At 50.2% G+C, this 26,053-nt stretch overlaps 8 protein-coding genes across 8 annotated transcripts; 6 read left to right on the forward strand and 2 right to left on the reverse strand.

Annotated features, from left to right (window-relative positions):
- Nucleotides 1–249: 249 nt before the first annotated feature.
- Nucleotides 250–2,127, forward strand: MYCGRDRAFT_83972 (uncharacterized protein; the record flags this gene model as incomplete). Its single annotated transcript, XM_003856427.1, has 1 exon — nucleotides 250–2,127. One exon carries the CDS (start codon nucleotides 250–252, stop codon nucleotides 2,125–2,127), a length of 1,878 nt encoding a protein of 625 aa, XP_003856475.1.
- A 534-nt stretch (nucleotides 2,128–2,661) lies between these two features.
- On the forward strand, nucleotides 2,662–3,365 carry MYCGRDRAFT_66678 (uncharacterized protein; the record flags this gene model as incomplete). Its single annotated transcript, XM_003856428.1, has 2 exons — nucleotides 2,662–2,802; nucleotides 2,862–3,365. The coding sequence occupies 2 exons, from the start codon at nucleotides 2,662–2,664 to the stop codon at nucleotides 3,363–3,365; spliced, it is 645 nt and encodes a 214-aa protein (XP_003856476.1).
- A 188-nt stretch (nucleotides 3,366–3,553) lies between these two features.
- Nucleotides 3,554–6,298, forward strand: MYCGRDRAFT_98656 (uncharacterized protein; the record flags this gene model as incomplete). The annotated part of the gene is made up of 7 exons (XM_003856429.1): nucleotides 3,554–4,589; nucleotides 4,716–4,858; nucleotides 4,909–4,989; nucleotides 5,042–5,113; nucleotides 5,188–5,497; nucleotides 5,552–5,641; nucleotides 5,699–6,298. 7 exons carry the CDS (start codon nucleotides 4,278–4,280, stop codon nucleotides 6,296–6,298), a joined length of 1,608 nt encoding a protein of 535 aa, XP_003856477.1.
- Nucleotides 6,299–19,323: 13,025 nt separating this feature from the next.
- MYCGRDRAFT_66684 (uncharacterized protein) lies at nucleotides 19,324–20,124 on the forward strand (the record flags this gene model as incomplete). Its single annotated transcript, XM_003856430.1, has 2 exons — nucleotides 19,324–19,412; nucleotides 19,483–20,124. 2 exons carry the CDS (start codon nucleotides 19,364–19,366, stop codon nucleotides 20,043–20,045), a joined length of 612 nt encoding a protein of 203 aa, XP_003856478.1.
- Nucleotides 20,125–20,369: 245 nt separating this feature from the next.
- Nucleotides 20,370–20,809, reverse strand: MYCGRDRAFT_29192 (uncharacterized protein; the record flags this gene model as incomplete). Its single annotated transcript, XM_003857139.1, has 2 exons — nucleotides 20,370–20,460; nucleotides 20,541–20,809. Coding segments are annotated over 2 exons (360 nt in total), but the record flags the coding sequence as incomplete, so codon positions are not given.
- A 647-nt stretch (nucleotides 20,810–21,456) lies between these two features.
- On the forward strand, nucleotides 21,457–21,960 carry MYCGRDRAFT_83976 (uncharacterized protein; the record flags this gene model as incomplete). Its single annotated transcript, XM_003856431.1, has 1 exon — nucleotides 21,457–21,960. One exon carries the CDS (start codon nucleotides 21,457–21,459, stop codon nucleotides 21,958–21,960), a length of 504 nt encoding a protein of 167 aa, XP_003856479.1.
- A 36-nt stretch (nucleotides 21,961–21,996) lies between these two features.
- Nucleotides 21,997–24,136, reverse strand: MYCGRDRAFT_66686 (uncharacterized protein; the record flags this gene model as incomplete). The annotated part of the gene is made up of 2 exons (XM_003857138.1): nucleotides 21,997–23,787; nucleotides 23,862–24,136. 2 exons carry the CDS (start codon nucleotides 24,063–24,065, stop codon nucleotides 21,997–21,999), a joined length of 1,995 nt encoding a protein of 664 aa, XP_003857186.1.
- A 248-nt stretch (nucleotides 24,137–24,384) lies between these two features.
- On the forward strand, nucleotides 24,385–25,828 carry MYCGRDRAFT_107425 (uncharacterized protein; the record flags this gene model as incomplete). The annotated part of the gene is made up of 2 exons (XM_003856432.1): nucleotides 24,385–25,358; nucleotides 25,413–25,828. 2 exons carry the CDS (start codon nucleotides 24,440–24,442, stop codon nucleotides 25,826–25,828), a joined length of 1,335 nt encoding a protein of 444 aa, XP_003856480.1.
- Between the last annotated feature and the right edge of the window lie 225 nt (nucleotides 25,829–26,053).

Here is a 26,053-nt window from a genome sequence, read left to right on the forward strand (position 1 = left end):
ACGCTTTCAACAGTCTGTTGTAGCAATGATGACTGCGGATACCCTGGCAGCGATGATGAGTCTTGCAATGGTCGGTGGATGTTTGTGCATGGAGCGTGAAGTTGTCCAAAGATCTAGGCAATCGGAGGTCATTCAACCCTGGCGGGAGGTCCGGCGATCTTCAAACTCAAAATCTCAATCTCTCAAAAACTTTCTTAATCACGACCTGACGTCTTTGAGGAAGTGATCCTCCCACGACAGCAATCAGACATGGCGAAGAAACGCAAGGCTCCGTCGTCGCGATCGCAAGATTCCAAGCGAGAAACCGAACTGGACGCCCGGGACGCACGTAAAACCATCAACACCTTCGAAGATGTTGCCGACTCGGACGATGAATTTCGCATGAACCAGGATGAGATTCTTCTCGGTGAAGGGCCTCAAGCGAAACGCCAACGGAAATGGGCGGAGGAAGAGGAATTCTTGGAGCCGTCAGATGAGGAAGTCCTTGGATATTCAGATGAGGAACAATCGGATGTGGAAGCGGCGCCACCAAAGAAGTCGAAGAAGAGGAGACAATCGGAGAGCGATGCTTCAGACAATGGCCGCGGCATTGCTGAAGACGAAGAGGAAGGGCTGGGATGGGGGACTTCCAAAGCTGATCTGTATGGAGCGGACGAGATCGAAACAGAAGAGCAAGCTCTTGAAGAGGAGGCGGAAGCCATCCGATTGCAGAAGAAACAGCTGGAATCGATGAATGCTGCAGATTATGGATTTGACGAGGCAGAGTGGCAACAAGGTGATGGTACCAAAGGCGATGATCAGGAGGACGAGAACGATGGCGTTGTCACGGAGGTCTTACCTCAGCTCCAGATTGATCCCAATATGACTCCCACCGAAAGACTACAGCTTCTGCGGACGCGATACCCCGAATTCGATTTGCTCAGCAAGGACTTGCTGGATCTGGAGGCTACTCACACCCAACTTACGGAGGCCGCGCAGTCCTCCACGGTTACGCGAGTCAAACTCCGAGCTGCATCTGCTTACATGGGGGCGTTGATCATGTATTTCTGCCTCTTCACTTCGACAGCATCATCGAAGAAAGGATCTGCAGTAGCCATGTCTGCAACGTCTCTGCGCGATCATCCCGTCATGGAAAGCTTGGTCAAGTGTCGAGAGGTTTGGTCGAGCGTGAGCCAGTTGCCGGACGACGGGGATGATTCTGGATCTGATTCTGAAGGAGCGCAATACGAGGAAGGATCAGCATCGGACGTTGGATGGGATCAGTACAATCCATTACCAGTAGCGAAGAGTCGGGCAGAGCGTCACACCGAAGCAGCACAAGCAGCGAGCGAGAAGCGGAAAGCAGAGCGCATGAAGCGTACAGAAGCCAATCTGGCGGATCTTGACGATTTGATAGCGCCTTCCATCGACGGCAAGGTGTCAAAGAGCAAGAAATCCGCACCGCCCCTCGACAGCGACGACTCCGACTTGGGCGAAGAAGCCCCTCTCACCGAGAAGGAAGCCGCGGAGAAAGCCAAGCGAAAGAAGAGTTTACGCTTCTACACCTCACAGATTGCGCAAAAAGCCAACAAACGAGGGGCTGCTGGGCGGAACGCTGGAGGCGATGATGACATTCCCCACCGCGAGCGTCTCCGCGATCGACAGACACGTCTCAACGCCGAAGCAGAGAAACGCGGTAAGAAAGGAGCAGAGATCGGCTCGGACCTTGGCGGAGACAGCGATGAAGAGGACAAACAACAAGCGCAGCAGATTCGCGCACACGCCGACGATGACGAGTACTACGACATGGTGGCCGCACGCACTTCGAAGAAGAAGAGCGACAAGGCGGAGTTGGCAGAGGCGCAACGCCAGGCGGCGATGCAAGGAGGACAAGTCGTGCGGGAGGAAGTTGTGGGCACCGACGGCAAGCGGAAGATCAACTACATGATTGAGAAGAACAAGGGCTTGACGCCGCATCGGAAGAAGGATGTCAGGAATCCTAGAGTGAAGAAGAAGAAGAAGTACGAGGAGAAGAAGAAGAAGTTGGCGTCGATGAAGCCGGTGTACAAGGGCGGTGAGGGAAGAGGGGGGTACGGGGGAGAATTGACGGGTATCAAGAAGGGCCTGGTGAAGAGCACGAGACTGTGAGCGAGGTCGTGACGTGGCGGGCCAGTGTTCATGCAAGACAAGTATATCGTGAGTCGGCAGTTGGAGTACGAGCACAACTCTGGGCATGAAAGCATGAATTAGGCTTTCGCCCCTTGAGCAGTTACCGACATGTCCGAGCCAATACAAGTTGGAGGAAGTTTCGATGCGTGTCCCGGAACAGGCAGCGATGTGGTTGTCGCAGTAAGCGCTATTCCTGTACGGTATGCACGAGACAGATGGTAAGGTTTCAGTTCGGTATCTGCAGGAAAACAGCCATGTTCGAATCCCAGCACGAAGGCCATCCATGCTCCCTCACCGCCCCCAGTCAGACTGACGAAAGATAGTCAAAGCCTCAGAATTGACATGGTTTGCTTGATGAGTTGTCCAACAGAATAGAATCGCGGATCTGTTTGCCCAAGTAGGAGCAAATCAGCTCTTCATTATGTTGGTGTGCGCTCACTCTTTCGTAAATCACTCTCCTTGACCTACTCTCAAAGTTGCCAACGCGATCAGCACTGGGCGTCCTACCCGCCAATGGCCACCGAGTCAAGCACAGCGACCGTACTGACCGCAGACGAACCCGTGATGTTGGCGCTGTGGTGCCTGGGCAGTCTGTTGGTCGCAGCGACTCTGGTCCCAGCCTCGAAGTACATACAACAGGACTACCACGAATTTGTGATAAACCCAACGATCTTTGTGCCATCTGCTCCGACACCGGCTAACACTCACCGCAGCTCTCGCTCGGTCCTGGCGGCACACCCTCGACCATACCGGGCTACCTCCGCATCAAAGCACTGAGCTGCTTTGCCCTCCGAGATCGATACCGACCGCCTCCCGTTCCGAAGCATGAACAACGACCTCACGGCTACCTCAGCTCTCTACCCGCACGTAACCGGCCACGCCCGGAAACGCGGGGCATCGCTCCCCACCGTCAAGTCACACAGACCGTCACGGCAGAAGTCTACGACTCGCTCGACTCGGCCGTCCACCGCCTTGCCAACAGGAGTGACGGTCGGCTTGTCATGGGAAAGTCTTGCTTCGAGAAACATAGCATTGCGCTGTTCTCGACATCGCCGGTGCGGAGGACGTGTCGGGGAGAGATCGCTCATGCACATCCGTCTGACGGGTCGATGCATCTGACGCTGGGAGTGGAGGATGCGAAAATGGTGTTGTCGATTGATGGTGAGATAGGTAGCTGGAAGAAAAGGGACAGTCCAGGGTGGATCGAGAGCACGTGAGATACAGGGCAAGGTGGAAGGGAAGGTAAGATATCTTACCGTACCTTAGGTACGGTCGATCAGCCGAAAGGCCAAGGAAATTCTTTGTTCTTCTCCGATTCAAGCCGTTCCAAGCCCAAAGCTAAGCGACGCCACTTTCACCACTCTGCCGTTTCCCATACATTCTTGGCGGGTTGGACGGCCAGGGAAAGTTCCACATACCAGCCGTCACCATTCTGATCATGTCGCAGTTCTAGACGTGCCTCGACTCGACTCTTGCAGCGAACATTAGACTCGGTCCGCCCCAACCCAAGCCACGGACGGACTGTGGACCCTCGCCCTCGACCTCGACCTCGACCTCGACCTCGACCTCGATCCTGCGCTTGCTCCCAGCCAACCGCAGCGTCCACAATCGACAATCGCCCGACTTCTTGCATCATCCAACGCGGGTGCATACCTCATCGGTCCCGCGTGTGTCGCGAACCTGTCCTGCTGCACGCCTGCTGCACGCCAGCCCTGTTGCAGTGATCGCACACCAACTCCACCCAGAACCCCACCACAGTTGCAAACCATTCCCATCGTCCAGCGATCTGCCCTGTCGGCCCTGGTACCGTACCGAATCCCTCGTGCCCAAACTACGGTACCTCCGTACATCGTGCACTTGCGCAATTCCTTCCTCCCATATAAACCATCCCATCCCGCCATCGCCCTCCTCGCGTGCTCTTCTTCCACTCTCGACCTCCCGACTTCTGGCCTTCACATAACAAGGCACTGCAGACCAATCTGCCCCCTCCCCTCACCAGGTGTCTACCTTGTCGATTTTTTCCAAACGCAATCAATGCTATTGATCTCCAAAGCCGTCGACACGTTTTTCCATTTTCTCGGTGCTTTTGGTGGTAACCCTGCTTGAGACCAATCTCGGACCTCAGCAACATGGCACCCACTTTTAAAAATGTCTTTGGGCCTCCTACCGCCTCTCCTGGTCTCGGCAACACGACCAACGACGAGAAAGTCATCAAAGATGCTGACTTCTCTCCATCTCCGGACCGGGCTGAGCAAGCTGGTCGACCTCGCCACCGCCGCATGACCAGGATCGACAGACCGCGAACAGCTTCCATCTCCGGTACCATCGTCGGAGCGGACGTCGACGACAGCAGCTCGTTCGATTCCGAAGATGCAATCAAGAAACAGATGGAGTTGGAGAAGGACTGTGAGATTCAGTACAGGACTTGCAGCTGGCAAAAGGTGTGACCACTCTTCCCTCCATGATGATCTTGAATGTGATTTCGTGTCAAGTCTGGTCACAGTGTCGACGACACTCGCTTCAAAACTTCGGCCGCTTCCTACGAATGTTCCTAATCTTCTACCCAGACCGCTGCCCTGCTCTTCTCCGAGTACATCTGCTTGGCCATCATGAGCTTCCCGTACTCTTACTCCGTCCTCGGCTTGGTCCCAGGTTTAATCTTCACGGTGCTGGTCGCGGCGGTGGTTTTGTACACCTCGCTCATCGTATGGTGAGCTTCATCAAGTTGCCATAGACCAACATTTGCTCATCACGATGCAGGGAATTTTGCCTTCGCCATCCGGAAGTCAAGGATGTCTGCGATGTCGGTCAGGTCATCTTCTGGGGTCAAAGATGGGCGTGGTGTGTATCTCCAAAAGATCACTACATGGAGAGTGCTGACCTTTCACTCCAGGTATTTCACCGCCGTGATGTTTCTCTTGAACAACACCTTCATTCAGGGATTTCACTGCTTGGTCGGCGCGAAGTGAGTTTCCCACAGCTTTCATTATTCAGCTCCAGGCCTCCAGTGCACTCAACTGACTCTTCTGCTCTGCGTAGATACCTCAACACGATGATTGGACAAGGTAGTGGACGTATCTGCACCGTTGGCCTCAGCGCCATCATCGCAGTCATCTCCTGGGCGTGTTCCCTGCCACGCACGTTCAACACTCTCTCGAAGCTGGCTGCCTTGTCTGCATTCTTTACCTTCGTCAGCGTCATTCTGGCGACCGTGTTCGCTGGTATCGAGGATCACCCCGGTGGTGTGGAAGGATCTCGCTGGCCGAGCTTGGGCAAGCCAACAGTATACGCACTGATTGCCCCGGGGACAACATTCGTGAGTGGCACGAACGCCTTTATGAACATTAGCGTATGTATGCTCCATTTTCCAGACCTCTCTCGCAACATACTAACATGTTTCCAGTACACCTTCATCGGACAAATTACCATTCCCTCATTCATCGCCGAAATGAAGGAACCAAAGGATTTCCCCAAAGCTTTGTGGGCCGTAACGGTAAGATCAACGGACAGCGTCTGGTGTACCATGAGCTTCGCTGACACCTCGACGAAGATTGCGGAAGTCATCTTGTTCTCCCTGGTGGGATCCATAATCTACGCGTACACCGGAACCAACTACAATACCGCGCCAGCTTTTGGATCCCTCGGGAATGAGATTTACCTCAAAGTCAGCTTCAGCTTCATGATTCCTACCCTCATCTTCCTTGGCGTGCTGTACGCTTCTGTCTCCAGCCGCTTCGTTTTCTTCCGCGTCTTCCGCGGAACTCGTCACATCACCAGCAATACCCTAGTCGGATGGCTCGGGTGGGCCGCCATCCTCGCCGCAACGTGGGTGGCAGCTTTTATCGTGGCGGAGGTCATCCCGTTCTTCTCGGATCTGCTCTCCCTGATGAGCTCTCTGTTCGACAGCTTCTTCGGATTTATTTTCTGGGGCGTGGCATACCTCCGCATGAGGAAGGCCGACTACGGACCTGGCTTCTGGAAGGTGAGAGGCTGGAAAGGCTGGGCTGGCTCCATCGTCAACGTCTTACTCATCCTGGTGGGGCTGTTCTTCCTCACCGGAGGAACATATGCGTCGGTGGAGAGCATCAAGATGGGCTATGCGACATCGACCTTTGGAGGACCCTTCAGCTGTGGGTATAACGGCCTGTAGGTGGGAGAGCTGTCGACAGACGGTGGGGGAAGAGCTTTACAATGGCACACGACTTTCATATGCACCGGAGCACGTATGTGGCATTGTTGGGCGTTCACCCAGGTTGACGGATTCTTATGTTCATAGCCACTACATGGACTAAGATACATTTTGCCAAAGAGTCGTGAGCGACTCCATACTCGGGGCTGTCCTTTGAATAATTGCAGTTCTTCTAAAGTCATTAGTGTTCCGCCGGCTGAGGCTGCATGCAGTGAGGGTGGAGTGCCTCAGGCAACAAAGCTAGAAGAGAGGGCCAAGCTGTGCACGGGCCACGCTGTGTACGCTCGAATTTCGAGAACGTCGAAATCTATAATGTTGGCCAATCTTCCACGAATTAATACACTACAACTATAGCTCCGATAGACGATGCATTAAAGGAGCTAAAAGAGGCAGAGGTAAAGAATATTTTAGAAATTACGACGAATTATAATGTCTATCGTAGCACTTTATCTCGACGATAGCGTAAGGTTAACGAATCTCGTGCCCGACGCGATAAGAATAACTCGATTTTATTATACTAATAAGAGCGCACCCTCGTAGCCTATATCGATACCCTTATATATAGAGGCATTCTACTAACACCGGCAATAGTTCTTACCTTTGTTTATAATATTACGAAGGTTAGGCTAGAGCGGAAATAGGTACGACGGTTCGTAAGAAGGTATAAGAAGTACATCGATTCGAGATACCTTAATCTACTAGATAAGAGTAGGAAGAAGGCGGATATAAGGACACCCTTACGATAACGCCTTCTACCTGTCCTAACCTAGACTATCCTAGTACTATAGATTACCGGTGCTATCTTATCTAGCCTAGACTAGGACATCCTATAGAGGGACGAACCTTACGGGCGTACGACGGCCCCCGAGCGGACGTTAGACTACGACCGGTGCCTAGTCTAGGCGGAGGGACGTATTTAGTAATACGAAGAGCGGGTATATAGCCTTAGGGACGCTCTCGTCTATTCCCTTCCTTATCGAATCGACTCGTTATATTCTATAACTATTTGTTTTTAGTATAAGCCTACATTCCCTCTTAAGGTGCTTCTAACATTCGATTCAATTAAAAACAACCGTATAACTATACCGAAAACTACTAACATAGCTCTAAAGGTTACCCGTCGTTAGGACGATTCCCTTCCTAATACCTCCGCCTAATAATAGGCGAGCGCTTCCTCTACGGAGCTATTAGCTACGCCTACTAGTTAGCTATAGGATGTTAACCTTCTTAACTAGCCTAGATCGGAAGAGACCGCGGAAGAAAAGGCTACCCGGGAGTACGATAACAAAGTCGCCCGCGCTACCTTCGAGTTCTTAACCCTTTAGTAGAAGATTAAGGAACTCCGTACCGAACTAGACTATCCTACGCTAGAAGGGAACCTAAGGACGGCTACCCTCTACTATCTTTTCTCTAAACCTAACTAGTATACTAAGACGAGGGATAACCTCCCTAAGTTAAAAGAGCTACTAGTCTTCGAGGGCAAGTCGCGTACGAGCTACGACGACTAGGTCCGAGCCCTCGAAAGAGCCTTTAGATAATACGAAGGATTCGCCGAACGCGAAGACTGTAAGGTCGACTTTACTACCGACTATATAGGAAAGCTCTAGTAAGACTACTAGGAACGCTACGTCGACAGCCTTAACGACTATTCTAAGCTAACCTAGTCTATAATAAAGGAGGTTATACTTAACTTAATAGGCATAGAGACCGAACAGCGCGAGAAGGCCTACGAGAAGCTAAAAAAGATTACCCTAGGTAACTATACGCCGGAAGAACTCCTTAAGGAGCTAAAGATACTCTAGAAGGAGCTTAATAAAAGGGACGATAGTAAGAAGATCCTTAGGTTTTATAGCGCCCTTCTATAGACCCTTTATAACCGCCTCTCGAACTACCCTACTACCCTACTAAACCTAGTAGACGCCGAGGAGAGGGCTAAAAAGGCCTACTGTACTAATAAGGGCTCTAAATAAGAGGCTCGTAAGAGGTAGGCTACTAAAAGGGCCGCTAAGTAGGCGAAGAAGCACCCTAGCGACAGCTCTACTACTCCGGACGGTAAGAAGGCAAGGACTAGTAATAGCGAATAGAACCTAAAGGCCCCCTCTAAGGCTACGTACTACGAATACTAATAGGTCGGGCATATCCGCCGCGACTATACTAACTAGCACCTATAAAAGGATTTAGGGAAAGAGACGCCCCCTAAGTAGACGCTATTATTTAGGTAGGCTAAGTCCTCTATAATAAGGATTAGTAGCGCTCGGCTAAGCTAGGAAAGCGCCGCGCCTAGTAAGGGCGCCTAATTAGCGTCGAGTTAACACTAAACAGCCTAGGGGAGTCTAGAAAGGTCCGGGGCCTAATTAATAGCGGCGCCTAGGACAACTTCTACGATTCTATACTAGCAAAGGAAATAGGGTAGACAGTTTCCGAGCTATCTACCTAGATAAAGTACCTAACTCTAAATAGCTAGAGCCTATAGGTCTTTAGAGAAACGAGAAACTCCTATAAGGCTATAGATACTTCTAGTAAGGCGTAGGGGTACGTAGATACGTTTAAGGTAGGACGTATCTACAGTTTTAAAGTCGTGCTCGGTATGCCCTAGCTTAAGAAGTACAACCTAGGTATTAACTTCGCTCTAAAGAAGGTCTTCTAAAGGTAGAAACCTTAAAAGCGTTAAGCGATAGCGGTAGTGTCCCCGGACAGGTTCTACCGGGAGTATCTCGGTAAAGTCGAGGCAGCTCTTTACGTTATGTCGATCTAAAAGGTCGAGGATAGACTCGAACTAGACTAGAATAGCGTCCTAACGGCGTACTCTAACTTCTCCGACGTCTTTTCGGAGGAGTTAGCTAGCAAGTTAGTACTATATAGACTATACGATCTTAGGATCGACCTAGTTAAGAGAGCAAAGGTCCTATTTAGCCCTATATATACTCTATCGGAGGTAGAGATAGATACGATACGTAAGTAGCTCCCTAAACATCTAAAGAGTAGCTTTATTCGCTACTCGACATCCTCGGCGGGTGCGCTAATCCTCTTCGCGAGGAAAAAGGATAATATACTCCGCCTCTATATCGACTACCGCGGCCTAAATGTAGTTATAGTAAAGAATAGGGGGGGTCTTCCCCTAATTTCCGAGTTAATAGACTAGCTAGCTAGCGCTAGGTACTTTACGAAGATAGACCTCTACTACGCGTACTACTATATCCGTATCCGGGAAGGCGACGAGTAGAAGACAGCCTTCCGGACTAGATACGGCTATTTCGAATACACCGTAATGCCCTTCGGGCTCTATAATGCCCCTGCGGTGTTCTAAAACTTTATTAATAGCGTGTTAGTAGGGCTAATCGACGTGTCCTACGTCGTTTACCTCGACGACATCCTTATATACTCTAAAACAGTAGGGGAGTACGAGGGCTACGTCCGGGAGGTACTAGAGCGCCTCCGGAAATATAAGTTATACGCTAACTTATCTAAGTGCGATTTCTATAAGGACCGCGTCGACTACCTCGGGTACGTTATTATACATAATAGGCTAGAGATCGACCTAGAACGGGTTAGATCGGTCTAGGAGTAGCTACTTCCCTAGTTAATATATAATATTAGGGTCTTTATCGGCTTCGCGAACTACTATAGGCGCTTTATTAAGGGTTTCTTACGCCTCGCTACGGCACTTAACCGCTATACGGAGGGGAAAAAGGTAGTAAACTAACGTAAGAAGGAACAAGTATACTTAGAGCTCGACGAGCAAGCTATACTTTCCTTTAACGAATTGCGGAAAAGGTTCTCAGAAGCTCCTATCCTACGCTATTTTAACCTAGAACTGCCCTATAGGGTAGAAACCGACGCCTTAGGCGAGGTAATCTTAGGCATCCTAAGCTAACTATACGAAGACTACAGCAAAACGTAGTAGTTCCTTATATTATACTTCTTACGAAAGATAATCGCGGTAGAACGGAACTACGTTATAGAAGACGCTAAGCTATTAGTAGTCGTAGACTCCTTTAAGTACTTTAGATAATACCTAAAGGGAGCTCGATACTAGGTCGAACTACTAACGGATTATGCAAACCTACAAACTCTTATAACGACTAAGACCTTATCTAGGCGGCAGGTTAGATAGGCCGAGTAGTTATCGCAGATCGACTTTAGGACTATTTATAGACCCGGTAAGGCTAATAGGGCGGCGGATATACTAAGTAGAAGGCCCGACCTAACAGACAAGAACTACTCTAGACGGTAGGCTATAGACGAAGAGTTGTCTATAAGCTTGCGGCTCTTCTAGATAGTATTCTAACTGCATCTGGACTATAATAGACTAATAAGGCACGTAGGGGTAGTAAAGGACGCCCTAGACCTAAAAACGCGCCTAAAACGCGCCCTCTTAAAAGATCCGACCTTTAATAGGATTAATAAGGAGAAGGACTAAGCAGAACCTACTTTCTAGGCAGATCGATAGACTAACGAGGATAGAGTCGCGTATATAGACGGTAAGGCCTACGTACCTAAAGGAAGTATAAGACTCTAACTACTTTAGGAATACTACGACGACCCTATAGTAGGGCACTTTAGCTTCTCTCGAACGCTCGAACTTCTATAAAGGAGTTTCTACTAGCCTAAAATAAGGAAATACGTTAAGGACTATATACGAACGTATTAAGCGTATAGTAGGTTAAAGCTACGGCGGCATAAACCTTATAGATTGTTATACGTAAAGCTACTATCGCTTATACTATAGGAGGATATAACGCTAGACTTTATAACGGACCTGCTACCTAGTATGCTTCTAGGCTAGGCTTACGACTTAATCCTAGTAATCGTAGACAGATGCACTAAAATAGTCTATTATACGCTATATAAGAAGACGATTACCGTAGTAGAGCTCGTAGAGGTGTTTATAAGGGAAGTCGTACGACTCTATAGCGCACTAGCTACGATTACGTCGGATCGAGGGCCTATCCTAACCTTAAAATTCTAGAGTACGTTCTGTTTCTGCCTTAGTATACACCGAAAACTAAGTATAGCGTTCTACCCTTAAACAGACGGGCAAACAAAGCGCTAAAACTAGACGCTAAAGTAGTATCTTTGCATATACTACAACTATACATAGGACAACTAGGCCTCCCTACTTTCTACTACGGAATTCTCGTATAATAATAGTGTATACTCCGTAATAGGGGTTACGCTATTCTAGGCGTACACTATACGGGACCCTTAGTAGTACTACTAGCCTAGACTACGCTAGAATAGACGAGAAGCCCTGTTCGCCGTACAACTTGCGGACTACGTTATCTCTAACTAGAAGAAACTACAGGTTAGACTAGCTAAAACAAAGAAGCAAATAGCTAAGTAGGCGAACGAGCATAGGAAGGACATCTCCTTTAACGTCGGAGACGAAGTCTACCTTAATATACGTAATATTAGGTTATTAAGACCTTCGGCGAAGCTCGATTATAAATACATTAGACCTTATAAGGTAAAAGCGGTTATTAACCGCGTCGTATATACGCTCGATCTACTAGACTTACTAAAGATCTACCTAACCTTCTATATTTCTCTACTAGAACTATCTATCCCGGACTAGTTTAGTCGCAAACAGGATAGGATAATACAATACGACGTAGGAGAGGACAACGAATACGAAGTCGAGGCTATTCTAGCCGAACGTATAGACGAACTAAACAATCGGGAGTACCTTATTAAGTAGAAAGATTACGACTAGTCCGAGAACTCCTAGGAAGTAGTAGTTAATATTAGTCCGGTAGCAATGCGGGCCTACCGGCGTAGAATAGGCTAGAAAGGACTAACTGCGCGCGGTAAATTCTAGAAAAAACGCTAACCCCCTTAGTTAATTTTTAATCCTTTTTTTCCTTTATAGTATTAGACTTTAACATTTTTAATAATTCTAGGGATTTTATTTAGGCGTTAAGGTTTTCTATTCTAGACTATTCTAGCCTACGTTAAGCTATTTCTGCGCTATTATAACTTAAAAGGGCTCTATTACTCTACGTAATAGTGTTATCTGTTATACCCTATATACTACTAGAGCTAACTAGACTAAACCGGCTTAATTATCGCTATCCTCGTCCGAAGCGTCCTCTCTACGCTCCTAAGCGGCCGTAGTGCGCACTAAAGCCTTTAATACCTCCCTATTAGTCTTTCCCGTACCCCTAGCGTACGTATTAAACCTCTCTAGGGCCTTACTGTTGCAATATAAGGCAGTCTTGTACTTGTTAAGCTTGTCTATTAACGACTAGACCGTAATAGCGCCCTTTAGATTAATTAGGCGGCTTCTCTTAGACCTTGGGGTCCTAGCAGCAGCCTACTCCTATATCCTAGCGTTAGTATAGTCTAAAATACGCTAGAACGGTATACTTACGGCCTTCTCTATATAAGTAGCGGCCGACCTATCCCGCTTCTTAACCTTTTAACCCGTCGTGTCCTACTCGCGGGTACCCTAGTGCAAAGTAAGACCCTCCGGGCCGCGAACGCTGTTTCTAAGCTCCCTAAGGCGCTAACTATTAGTATACTAGTCTAAAATAAGCTAGAACGGCATATATAACTTAATCGAACTAGCAAATAGGAGCACCTTGCTCCTTAACTTCTTCCTATTGTCCGCGTTCGCTACCGGATTAGCGTACTCTACTTAAATCTAGGTATTAATAGTATCCTACTCGTCCTTATAGGCCGGAGGGGGCTATTTAGGGTTAGCCTAGATCTAAAAGACTCTAGAACAGTCTAGAAATATTCTACCTAGAAGTAATCGGCGTTTCTGTCGTCTAGACAGCCGGCGCATTTAGTAGTAATGCCCTTAATAGGCTTCTCTAACGCTAACTAGCATAGTTTAGTTAAGTCTTTATTCTACTTAATGTCTTTAATACAATTAAAGTACAGATTATAGTTAAAAGTCCCGTTACGGACTTTTCTAGCGTAATCGTTGCGTATAAGGGCCGCGGCGGCGGAAGACATAGTATGTCTGCGCTAATATTAGCCTTACTAGACCTAAACTAGACTATACTAGCACTACCCTAGATTACTTACTTTTAGTAGTTAGTAAAGAAAAGAGAAAGTTTAGAAGAAGAATTAAATTAATATAGCGACGCTATAGACCCGCAAATCCTTCTAGATTAGGACATCTAGTAGCTAATAGCTTACGAATTTTCTACCGTAACTAAGGTTAGTTACAGAGAGGGAAGGGGGGCAATATAAGGACACCCTTACGATAACGCCTCCTACCTGTCCTAACCTAGACTATCCTAGTACTATAGATTACTAGTGCTATCTTATCTAGCCTAGACTAGGACATCCTATAGAGGGACGAACCTTACGGGCGTACGACGGCCCCCGAGCGGACGTTAGACTACGACCGGTGCCTAGTCTAGGCGGAGGGACGCATTTAGTAACACGAAGGGCGGGTATATAGCCTTAGGGACGCTCTCGTCTATTCCCTTCCTTATCGAATCGACTCGTTACATTCTATAACTATTTGTTTTCGGTATAAGCCTACATTCCCTCTTAAGGTACTTCTAACAGCGGACTCTTTAAGGTAATACAAGGCCTACTTTAACATAATTAAAAGCAAGAAGGAGCAGTATAATATTAAGACTTATAATACCTATAACATAGACGAGAAGGGCTTCTTAATTAGTATGCTTTAGAAGTTACGACGGGTATTTACGAAGGATTACTTCCTCTTAGGCCGGCTTATTAGCAACATTTAAGACGGTAGTCGTAAATAGATTACCTTAATAGCGTGTATCTGTGCTAACCTAACCTTACTACTACCGGCATTAATATATAAGGTAGTAACTAGCAACATCTAGTCCTCGTAGCTATAGGACTTTAATATTAAAGAGCACTATGCCTTCTTCGTATTATTACTAAACGGCTAGACTAACAACAGCCTTAGACTCTACTAGCTTACGAAGATATTCGAGCCTTAAATAAGGCAGAAGGTAGGTAGAGGCTATAGACTGCTTATTATTAACGGCTATAGATTATACGTAAACATAGCGTTCTTATAGTTCTGCATAAAACACCGCATCTTCGTTATAGTATTTCTACCTTATTTAATATACCGCCTATAACCTCTAGATATTAGTGTCTTCGGTGCACTATCTAGCTACTACAGTTCTTAGCTATTACGCTTTATCTAGCAGTCTAAAGGGCTATTAGCAGTTATAAAGCGTAACTTCTTCCGGCTCTTCTAGCTAGCTTATAAGAAGGCGTTTATACTAGCTAATATCGCTTCTAGCTTCCGTAAGACTAGCCTTTATCTACTAGATCCCTCGCTAGTATTAAAGAAGTTTTAAGAGCCTAAGGGCAAACATGTCTACTTTAGCGATAGCTCTCGGCTAGGCACCGCTAATAACGACGACGACGATTTAAGGCTAAGTACCGCTAGACCCTCTACCGCCGGCACAGATACCTCTATTATCTCTAACGACTAGCGGGAGACAAGACGGCTAATAAAGAGCGTATTAAAGAAGCCTAAGAATAAGAAGGAACGTAGGGCGATTTAGAAGCTTACTAATACCCTTATATATATATAGACGTAGAATTAGCTACTTAAGAGCGAGTATAGTAGCTTACGCTAGTCCTTTAAGAACGAGAAGCAGAAGCGATAACGTAGCAAGCTATTACTAGCTCTACTATAAGGCTAAGTAGCTTAGTTCTATTTACCGGCTAAACTACAAGCTAGTATAGAGCTTATAGCTACTAAGGAGGCTAAGAAGGTTGCTAAGAAGAAGTAGAAGGAAGCTAACGCTATTACGAAGAAGGTAGATAATTAATTAAGAGCTAAAGAGCGGATATAAGCTAAGGCAGACAGGCTCTTTAAGGCGGCACAAAAGAGGGCTAAGAAGGCTGCTTAGAAGGAGCATAAGGAGGTTAATTTATAGCTAAATATAGACCTCTAAGCCTCTGTACGTAAAGCATAGCTAGCTAAACGTTATATAGTAAAGAAGAAGCTAGTAGTAGTATTTAAACTGCCCTCTATATTAAGGGGGGGTTAGAGGGCCGGTGCATAAGTAGCTAAATCCTCTAAGCTACTAATACGCATAATATTAAGGCAACGACTTTAAGCTACTTAGGGCTAATAGATATAATTAATGCGATAAATTTAAGCTATTAAACACCTCGTTGTAACTACTAGTTGTAATAATATTAGCTATAGAAGTAGTAGTAGTTGTAGAAGGATCCTCGACATTAAGCCGTGCATAGCGTGGCCCGTGCACAGCATGGCCCTCTCTTCTAAAGATAGATTTCTAAACATCCTTACTCCCACGTCTTCCACATCTTACTCCATCGTAATGGCAGAAACATATTTGCATGGACGAAAGCCAAGAGTTGAGACATGCCTCAATACGACCGTGTGCCAAGTCATCGGCGTAGATGGGAACATGTTCAATCGAAGGATGGCTCGCTTGTTTTACTCCGCCCCGAAGGAGCTGCAGCCACCCGCCTGAGGGAGGCCGCCGAATGCTGATGATGGACCACTTGCTATCGTCGACTCGAGCACGGGGTCGCTGCGGAATGCGTCTGGCAAGCGAAACCGTGAGTCGCAGTGCAAACATATAAGCCTGCCATGGACGAGGTATTCGAATGGCCTTTCCAGCCGTTAGCCATCACGAATACATCGAAGTCCTTTCCTCACTACAGGCAAGACTCCAGGAGGAGTGCCGAACTCCGTCGTCGACTCTTGATCTACCATCAGGACGTGATCTTGGAACATGGCCGACCCCATCACGGCGTTGGGCACGGCTGCCGCAGCGTTTCAAGTTGGCAAGATGACGATGGAGCTCTGCACGTATCTATGGAAGCTCGGTAGGGCCGCATCAAAGGTCGAAGAGACCGTGGCCAATCTTGCTGCAGAGTCGAGTGCGCTGAGCCAAGCTTGCGATCTCATCGGTCAGGAAATCAAGGCTGTGCTACCCGCTCAAGGAGGCGAGTCAGCAAGCCAGTACGACGAGCACGGCTTTCTGTGGAAGAGCATCAATCTGCAACTCGTGGAAACACAGTCCACGGTGGGCGACTTGCAGCGGATCGTCGGAGAGGATGGCCAGGACAATTTAGACTTCTTTCAAAAGGCTCGGAGGCAGATGTACCTGGACCGCAACAAAAGCGAGCTCGACACGATACATCGCAGGTTGCACACTCACACGCAAAGTCTACAGATGGCGTTGCAGATGGTGAATATGTTCGTCCGGTCATTCGACTGTAGTGAGTGTACGCTGACTGAGTCGCAGCAAAGTCGCCTATCTAGTACCCAAGATTGTCTCTGATGACCTTGGCGTGAAAGTAGAAGACCTGAAGCGAGGGATTCAAGAACTCCAGTTAGAGTACCGTGCCAACGGCAAGAAAGTCATTACACCCAGCGAAGTCGAGCTCATACAATGCGCCAAAGACATCATGAGAAGCGGAAAGACGTTATGCGAAGAAAGCTCAGCAGGGGATTACATGCAAGGAGGAGAGACCTCCGCTCGAATCAACACATCAGTCACAGAATGGGCCAGCGACGTGGAGCTCATACGTCGCGACACGTGGAGATCTGGCTTCTCCGAGACCGATACTCGGGCGCCGTCGGTCTTTAGCGACGCTCACATGCCATTTGATAAGCCGGCATCGACCATCACAGCACGGACGACCGCTCCAGATGAGGACGAAGAAGAGCAATCACGACGAGAAATCGAAGATACCGACGACATGGACGATGATTTTGTGCTAGAGATTGCCCAGGCCGCGCTCGAACAAGGCCAGCAGGCTTTCGAGCAGAAAGACTGGCGCGAAGCCGAGACACTGCTCAAAGAAGCTTTGACAGATCTGAAAAGTCTTGCGCCCAGAAGGAGATCAGGGTTTGATATCTTCGAGTTGGAATACAGTCTGACAGTCTGTGCCTACCACACCAGAGAGCCACCCGTCGCGAAAGAAGCACTTATGAGTCTGGTTGGGCAGACACCAGCTTCGGACGAACAAAAAGCTCGCATATACGACGCCGCTCACCTCCTCGCACAACTTCATCTGAGAGAGAACGAATTGGAGCCTGCTCGGATGACATGCGAAAGTACTTTGAGAGCGAGGTCTAAGCTTTTGGGTAAGTCGCACGACTCGTATTTGGAGTCTCTGGCGTTGCTGTCACAGGTCTATCTGCTCTTGGGCAATGCTCCGCGGGCAAAGATTTTCATGAACATGATCCCAGACACTCGACGATCCGCGTTGAGGGCCAGTCTACATATACTGCCTTCCGCCGCGCCGACTATGGGCTCGGGCGATGCGAGCGCGAGCAGTGTTGCAGATGTCCGCAGCCTTCATTCGATCGAGCCAATGGCGTCAGAAGTCGGGACCCTAGAGGTTCTACCAGTTCCATCGGTCGAGCGGTCGTATACTGGGACCACGATGGTTTCTGGGCAGCTCGTCAGCGGGCCGTCGAACTTGACGAGCAGCCAAAACATGTCCCCAAAAGAGGCACTGGAAGTACCGCTGTCGCCGCGCTCTAGGATCACTGAGGTATACACCGAGGAAGGTGGCACGAAATCTAGTCCGGCTGTGACAATGAATGCAGGCCACGAACCAAGTGAGATACAACTCACACCGGCGATTGCCGACAAGGCCTCACGGAAAGCCATTCTCCTGGCACTAGACCGGCAGGCCAAAGGAAAGCTAGAACGTGCTATCTGCGAAAGTGAGCTACAGGTCGCACTTGCGCTCGCCGTGAAGGCTGACGACGAAAGGAGGAAATCCAACCCACTCGCACTCTGCTATGCAGCCTGCTTCGGCGACAAGGGTATTGCAGAAGTCCTCATCCAGAATGGCTGGGACGTAAATGCCAGAGATAGCATGAATGGCGTGGCCCACTTCCCGCTCCTCCTCGCAATGGCCGCGCGGCGCCCGGCGATGGTGCAGCTCTTACTCGAGAACGGCGCAGAGCTAGCACTGGAACCATCGAAGCAGGACAAGGTATGGATCTCTCCGGCGGGAGCGGTGCTTTCTGATCGATGGCTTGCGATTCGCCCAGCAAAGGACTCGTCTGAGCTCACTGCGTGCATATCGCTGGCGCTTGGTGCAGGCTGGAACGTCGATCGAGGACTGGACGAAGAGAACCAGAAGTCACTTCTTTGGCAAGCCGTGACCTGCAGACCAATGGAGTCTCGAATCCGGTGCGAATTGGTCGACTTTCTCCTGCAAAAGGGGGCGTCTCCATTGAAGAGAGTACAACCGTACACGATGGTGGCCTGGGCGATTGAGAAGGACTGCCCGGAAGTCCTTCCTTCACTCCTAAAGCAACATACCGAACAACAACTCCTCGAGCGATGCGACTGGCTGTCCGCAGAGGACGCTCTCTGCAGAGCAGTACGACTGACGGCGACTTCCCCGGGACGAAGTCTAGGCTGCGTCACAGCGCTGCTCAAAGCTGGCGCCAACGTCCACAGCAAGAATGAAGTCGAGCAGAAGTGCCTCCCCGAGGCGATGAGGAATAGATCGAGGTTGAAGAAGTTGGTGCGGACTGATTCGTGGCGGACCGTGAGTCCGATGGGGATTGCAATGGCGTCGGGACATGCTGGTCTGAAGCGGACTCTTGAGCAGTATGATACGCCTAGGGGTTTTCCGGCCAGGCCTGGAAGATGAAGCAGTGTGTCGAGCGAGACACGGTTCAGATTCGCGAGTACCTAGGTAGTCATGATGTTTGCTCCGGTGCATCAGCAGAATGTTGTACCCGTTCTCTGCGGTCCCGTTCGCAACAAATGCCTTGCTGATTGTTTGAATGCATTTCACGCAGTTGTACAGTCTCTCGATGCGGTGGTGTTCCATTTCCCCTGCAGTGGACCTCACCTGCCGTTACCGTCACCGTCGATCCTGACCCCGCCTCACTCATCACCTCAATCCAAGCTCCCGTCTCCTCCTGGACCCACAGAACCACGTAGAAGCAAAGAACAAACCTCTCATCTCATCGGTGAGAGCGGACTTTCACTTTCCAACCTTGCCTGCTCCCACGGTGCAAAGACCATCTCTCCCTTTCTCTCAAGCACACCCGAAATCATGCCATCTCTCCTAAGCTACATCGACTACAGCAAGCCCAGCCTATTCGGTACGCGCTCTCTAAGGAAGCTCCAAACATCACCTCCTCTTCGCCTCTCGCTAATTCTGATTCCATGTAGTCGCTGCTGCCAGTATACTGTTCAATCCGACTTTCTGGAACCTCGCCGCCCGCAACGAATATCGCAACAAGACCCTCACCAAGATCTTCGGCGGAAATCCTTACTACGGCTGCTATGCCCTCGCTGTGACCATCTTCTCTCTGGGAATCTTTCGCGACGTCCTCTACGAACGAGCCCTCCGCGATCAACCGACGCACCCTTCCCTCGTGGGGTTTCCTGCAAAAGCCGCCGCCGTGGGCCTCGTCGCGAGCGGCAATGTCTTGGTTTTGAGCAGCATGTGGGCGCTGGGTGTGACGGGGACATACTTGGGAGATTACTTCGGGATTTTGATGGACAACATGGTAACAGGCTTCCCTTTCGATGTTACGGGCTCGCCGATGTACTATGGGAGTACGCTGAGCTTCTTGGGCACAGCGTTGTGGTTTGGGAAACCAGCTGGCTTGGTCTTGACTGGGCTGGTACTGGTGGTCTACCAGATCGCATTGAGCTTTGAGGATCCGTTCACGGCGGAGATCTACGCGAAGAGGGAGAGGGAGCAGAAGGCTGGAAAGAAGTCGAAATGAGGACGAGGGGGAGACGAGGAGATGCATGCAGTGAACCATGATACGAATTGCTCTATTCAACACGAGCGAGGACGTCTGGAAACTGGTCAGGACGTATGACCCGGAGGAGCGAGCGTGTTGTCTTTGGTGCAGCGTTATGGTTGTGCAGATACCCACTTTAGCAGAGAACCTCAACGGTTCTGCGTGGCCACAGAATGGCAGAGCATATACATGGAATTGGAAGAATCTTTCAGAACGCCTCTCGTGCACCGAATCATCATGATGGCGCATGCCTTACGCGGCGGAAGGAGCGAGACCATCCGCATACTCTAGGCTTGATCATCGAATACATAACCCCATAGACTCGTTCAGCTTCTCGATCGTCCGGTCAAACTCCGCATACGCTTCCTTCTGAATCGCATAATTCTGATGTTTGCTACTATATATCAGCTCCCATCATCGAATCACACAGGAACAAATCATCAGCCCAAGACGACGACGACGACGACGACTCACGGTGACATTCCAGGTGTCTTTTCCCTTCCCCACCAAGCGTGCACCCAATTCTTCACGATTTTATGCTCCAAGCCTGTCGTCTTGGCCGCCCCATTCAAGAACTCCAATGTTCGAGCTATTCTCGCGGCATCGTAGTCTTTCGGCTTGCATGTGCGGAATGCCTCTCGTAGCCGGTCTCGCACAATGTAACGTGCGGGCTTGGAGTACTGTACGGCGCGGAGGAGATGTTGGTGGAGGTGGCGGTACGCGTGGATGATGGCGATGTTGGAGGTCGTTGTGCTCATTTTTGTCGATGACAATGACTGCCCATGGTTTTTGACTCTTCACTTGAAGCAGCCGATCGAATGGACATGTGCCGCAAAGGTTCATTGCGAGCTCTGTAGAACGGACGGTCTCATTGCATGGGTTTCGTCTCATCTTGAGCGAAAGCGGTTAGAACTAGCGCGAGCTGGATGAACGTCCACCATCGAGACTCTTCACTTTCACTCCTTCGACATCAACTCCCCGCGATCTCCATCCCAACCCCGATGCTCCGGTCGCGCATTGCCATCTCGCTAGTCTCACGATGTAGACAGTTCAGCACCGGGCCCGTCCTTCGACCGGTCCTAATGCTACCCAATGCCTCGCTGGATGGTTTCCGCGAGAAGGCCTTCAACCCCGCCCTGCCGGCTTTGCTGCCTCGACAGTTCTTTGCAGAGTTGCCTGCTATTGGCAAGTGGTTCATGAGGCGCAAGATAGGCGATGCTATGGCTTTGAACACCGACTATCTAGCCGACTATGGAGACACGGTCGTGCCGCTGGAGATTACACTGAACGACCAGTTCGTGCGCGTCGAACAAGAGCTCAGCTTCTTCCTCGAGTAAGAGGCCCATTTCACTCATCGATAACATCACTGAAAAGTCGCAGTGCAGCAAAGATGGACGCTCGCCCCGCCCTCATCTACCTCGCCCAAGCATCCCTCTCCGATCTTCCGCCGGGCTTGACAGCCGACTTGCCCACTCCTTCCCTCATCCTCGAAGCCGACAAAGGCGACATCTACAGCTCTTCCATCTGGCTCGGCCTCGCACCGACTTATACACCTTTACACCGTGATCCGAACCCGAATCTATTCGTGCAGCTGGCAGGAAAAAAAGTTGTGCGGCTGTTCCGCCCGAATGACGGATCAAACATCTTCGATCGCGTGCAGGAGAGGATTGGAGGTCGGGCTTCGGCGAGTATGAGAGGGGAAGAGATGATGCATGGCAGGGAAAAGGAGGTTTTGGAGGATGTGGTCTGGGGCGGGAGGTCAGAGGGAGATGAAGAATGTTGGGAGGCGGAGCTGGCAAGTGGTGATGGGTTGTTCATACCGAAGGGATGGTGGCATAGTATCAGAGGTGTTGGCAGTGGTATGACTGGGTCGGTCAATTGGTGGTTTCGGTAAGTGGCAGCAGGTGGTGAGGAATTAGACTGTGCTCCTCTACGACTTCACCCTGTAGAACTCCGGCGCATACTCCAACAACCACGCCTTTTCGATTTTCGTGACATCACGAATGAACGTCTTGTTCCCAGTCTCCATTACCTCCGTGAACACCACCCAGTCCGCCTTGCGATTGAACATCAAGGATGAAGGGTGTGCATGGAGGACTGTGCTTTCATCGACAGTCCTGAACGTCCCGTCGGGCATCATCCTCGCCGCGTGCGCGAAGTATCCACTCGTCAGACACCTCCTGATGGATTCTTCCTTCGGCCTGCCACCTGCTCGTAGCACGTCTTTCTCCCCCAGCGATTCATCAACATCAATGCCGAATCGTTCCAGGTACCGCTTTAATTGATTGCGAATGCTGACGGCCCTCGTCATTGACTTGAAATTGAGATAGTGCTGCTGACACCATTTTGCTTCTTTCTTGCCCTTGGTCACGAATGCTTGGTACACATTCAGCAATGTCAGATGATCGCCTTCTTCGACGGCAAATTTCCGCCGAGCGGTCTCTTCCGCCTTTTTCGCGTCATGCGTGAACCACACGTTGCCTTGCAGGCTGGTCATGGCGCCGATGGTAAGCATTTCGGACAAACAGCTGAATGACGGCGAGGAGAGGAGACACTTGGCCATCATGGGTTCCAAGGCGAGTTCGGCCATGCGGATGCCGAGAGGTTTTGTGAGCTTGGCGTAGTCGTCCAGGGCGCCGAGAGAGTAGAGGAGTTCCAAAGCACGGATGATGAGCTCAGCGGGAGGAGGTGTCATGAAATCAAAGCGGGCGATGTTGTCGATCCCGAGTGCTTTAAGCTGCAGGATCATCGGAGCGAGGTTTGAACGTTGGATTTCTGGGACGGTGGCGTCGGTCAGGGATGAATAAGCTGCTTCCGTGTAAAGGCGGAAGCATTTGCCTGGTTTGGTGCGGCCTGCGCGTCCAGCACGTTGAGTTGCCGACGCTTTCGAGATGGGCGTCGCAGTGAGCGCTTCGATGCCGGTGGTAGGGTTGTACGCTCGCAGCTTGACGAAGCCGCAGTCGATCACATACACGATCCCGTCGATTGTGACGCTTGCTTCTGCGATGTTGGTCGAGCATATGACTTTGCGAGTATTGTCTGGAGCTGGTTCGAAAACGTACATTTGCTGCTCTGTGCTCAGACCTGCGAATAGGGGAAGTGGCAGGATTTTGTCGGCATTGTTCGACAGTGAAGGCATTCGATCAGCAATCATTTCGATGACTGTTTCAATCTCCTCTCTACCCGTCAAGAAGATCAGAATGTCGCCTTCCGGTTCCGATGAGTGGATATCGAAGACAGTCTTGACTGCGCGTTCGATGTAGTCTTCGGCAGGCTCCGAAAGATAGTGTATGTCGACTGGATGGGCTCGGCCTTCAATGCTTACGATCTGACCTATACTCTCTGCTGGATGAGTGCTGTCCTTTGCAACAGCGTCGTCCTCGGCAAAGAAGTTGACAAAATCCTCAGCTTGCAGCGTGGCAGAGCTAACTACAATCCTCAGCTCTGGTCGTCGACTGCGAATCTTTTTCAACACCCCGAGCAGAACATCCGAGCTCAGACTGCGCTCATGGGCCTCGTCGACCATGATGACGCCGTATCTTGAGAGGAGCGGGTCGACCAAGGCTTCTCTGAGGAGCAGTCCATCCGTGAGGAACTTGATCCTCGTGGCAGCAGAGGTCACATCCTCGAAGCGAATCGAGTAGCCCACTTGCTGCCCGATCTGACATCTCATCTCTTCAGCCACTCGTTTGGCCACCGTTGTTGCTGCGACTCGCCGCGGCTAGGAGATATCTGTAAGCTGCCGTCAATTATCGTGATATGTAAAGTGGTGATGGCCATACTTGCTTGCGTGACCGCGATTAGCTTGCCGTCGTTGCACCATCCTGCCTGCTCCATATATTGAGGAAGTTGAGTGGTCTTTCCGCTGCCAGTCTGACCGATGATGACTGTGACCGGAAGCTTCTCGATGGTATAGAGTAATGCGTCCCGATGCCGTGCTATGGGAAGCAACGACGAGGGCTTGTGCAATGCCGGGATGAATGAGTCGAAGTCTGCCATTGTGGTTCGTGTTTGCCGGCTCAATGGAGGGATTTGTGTAGACGCAGTGCATCAAGCGTGGCATCCAATGCTGACGATGGATTGTCAGCGTCGACTACGCGCAATGCATCGTTGCTTGATTCTTTCTTTTCCCCTGTTTGATTTTAATGTGAGAATCGGAGACTCTCCGTGCCCCGCCACTGCAAAGCACATGGGCAACCTGGGGTCTGGTTGCCAAGAGCCTTGCGTCAGTCTGCCCAGCTTGAGCTTGAAACACATGCGAAGGCGGCAGCAACTTGAACAATCAATCACCGTTTTCCTTCTATTTTACCTCCAGGGCTACAACTACATATCACCGAACTGAACCCACAACACAACGCTCAGACTCAGCAGACATGGCCGACCGCACTCCAGTCTCGCCAATCCGTCCAGAAGAATCGGCAACGACACGAGAGGAGATCGATTTCAACGACAACGACCAAGAAACCGGCACTGTCTCACCGCAAGGACAAGAAACTCCTTCGAGGCCGGAAAAGGTCTCCTCGCCACGTCCTCGTGTCTCGTTCAACGAGCAGACGGAGGACATCCCACCTACGAAACCACCACGCCCTGTGAGCCCGAATCTCCAAGCTGAGAATACCTTGATCGAAGCTTTCCCTACCATCGACACCAAAGTCGTCAAGGCGGTTCTCGCTGCCAGCGGTGGCAATGTTGAGCCGGCGTTCAACGCTCTGCTGGGCATGTCTGATCCCGATTTCCAAGCCGAAGAAGCACGACCTCCTCCACAGCCTCCAAGGCCTACGCAGCGTCAGCCAGTAAGCCAGCTTGAAGCGGATGAGCAGTACGCGAGACGACTTGCGGAGCAGTACAACTATGACGGACAGCGTACGCAAAATAGATACAATCAGCGCGAGCCTGGTCGCCGTGGACCGAATTCGCAGCGCCACGATGATGAGGAGGGCAAGGAGCGGAGCTTCTTTGACGACGACCTTCCAGAGATCGGTCGCAACATTCAAGAGGGCTTTCTGGAGACTCAAAAGGTGGTCAACAGCTGGATCACAAACTTCAAGAAGAAGATTGATGGGGATGAGGATGAAGACCTCTACTCTGGCTCCCAGTCAGGCTCCAGACAAAACTCGGGAAACTGGCCTCCACGACAAAACTTTGGCTCCAGCCAAAGCGAGCAACTGCATGGGATTAGGAGGTCAGCCGAGCGGACACGTCGTAGCACTGAAACGCAACGGTACGATGCCGACCCACACGAGCTCGGCGCGGACGCATTTGAACGATTGGAGCTGAGAGACGATGAAGCTCGTAAGTGGATGGGCGAGACAGGTATCTGGGAGACAATGCTAACATGCTACGTAGCACCGCCTCAGCCTCCGCGTACCAGCAGCAGGAAGTCCGCCAACCCGGACCTCTTCAAGCCGCAACCGAAACCTCCACAAAGTGGCCCTGTCGACGAGGTCGATGCCGCGGATCGGAAGTCCACGGGCAACAATGCATCGGATACAGACAAGAGCAAGAAGTGGCAGCCGTTGACCAGTGTTACGCCGGCTCCAGAGGACGATAACGACCCCTTCTCTCTTGGTGATGATGATGAAGAAAAGGACAAGACAGAAGACTTGCGGAAGGAGGACTCGGAACGGCTGAAGACATCAGCGAGGAACAGCATCAGTGCTGATACTAGCGGATCGGCCCCGAAGCCTTTAGAGGAGACGGAGACTAGCAATACTGGGAGAAACAAGGAGGCGGAAGAGCTTCTTACAGGGAAAAAGTCATGAGAAGAATGTTGTCGCAGAATGCTTGCGATGATCTGAACAGCTGTTTTGAGCCTTGGACTTGCCAGAACAGCTTCAGGCAGTATTCAATACTCGCAATTCTAGCTCGCCATCCGTGATGCATGATCACGTTTGATAATCTTGTTCCATCTCCCGAGGTCCATATGTCGATGCTCTGCGTTTATCTTTCCATGCAGCCTTGCGTCGATCCCGTGCGGTGCTACCCGG

Source organism: Zymoseptoria tritici, chromosome 1 (genome assembly GCF_000219625.1).
Source record: "Zymoseptoria tritici IPO323 chromosome 1, whole genome shotgun sequence".
Classification (NCBI taxonomy): Eukaryota; Fungi; Ascomycota; class Dothideomycetes; order Mycosphaerellales; family Mycosphaerellaceae; genus Zymoseptoria; species Zymoseptoria tritici.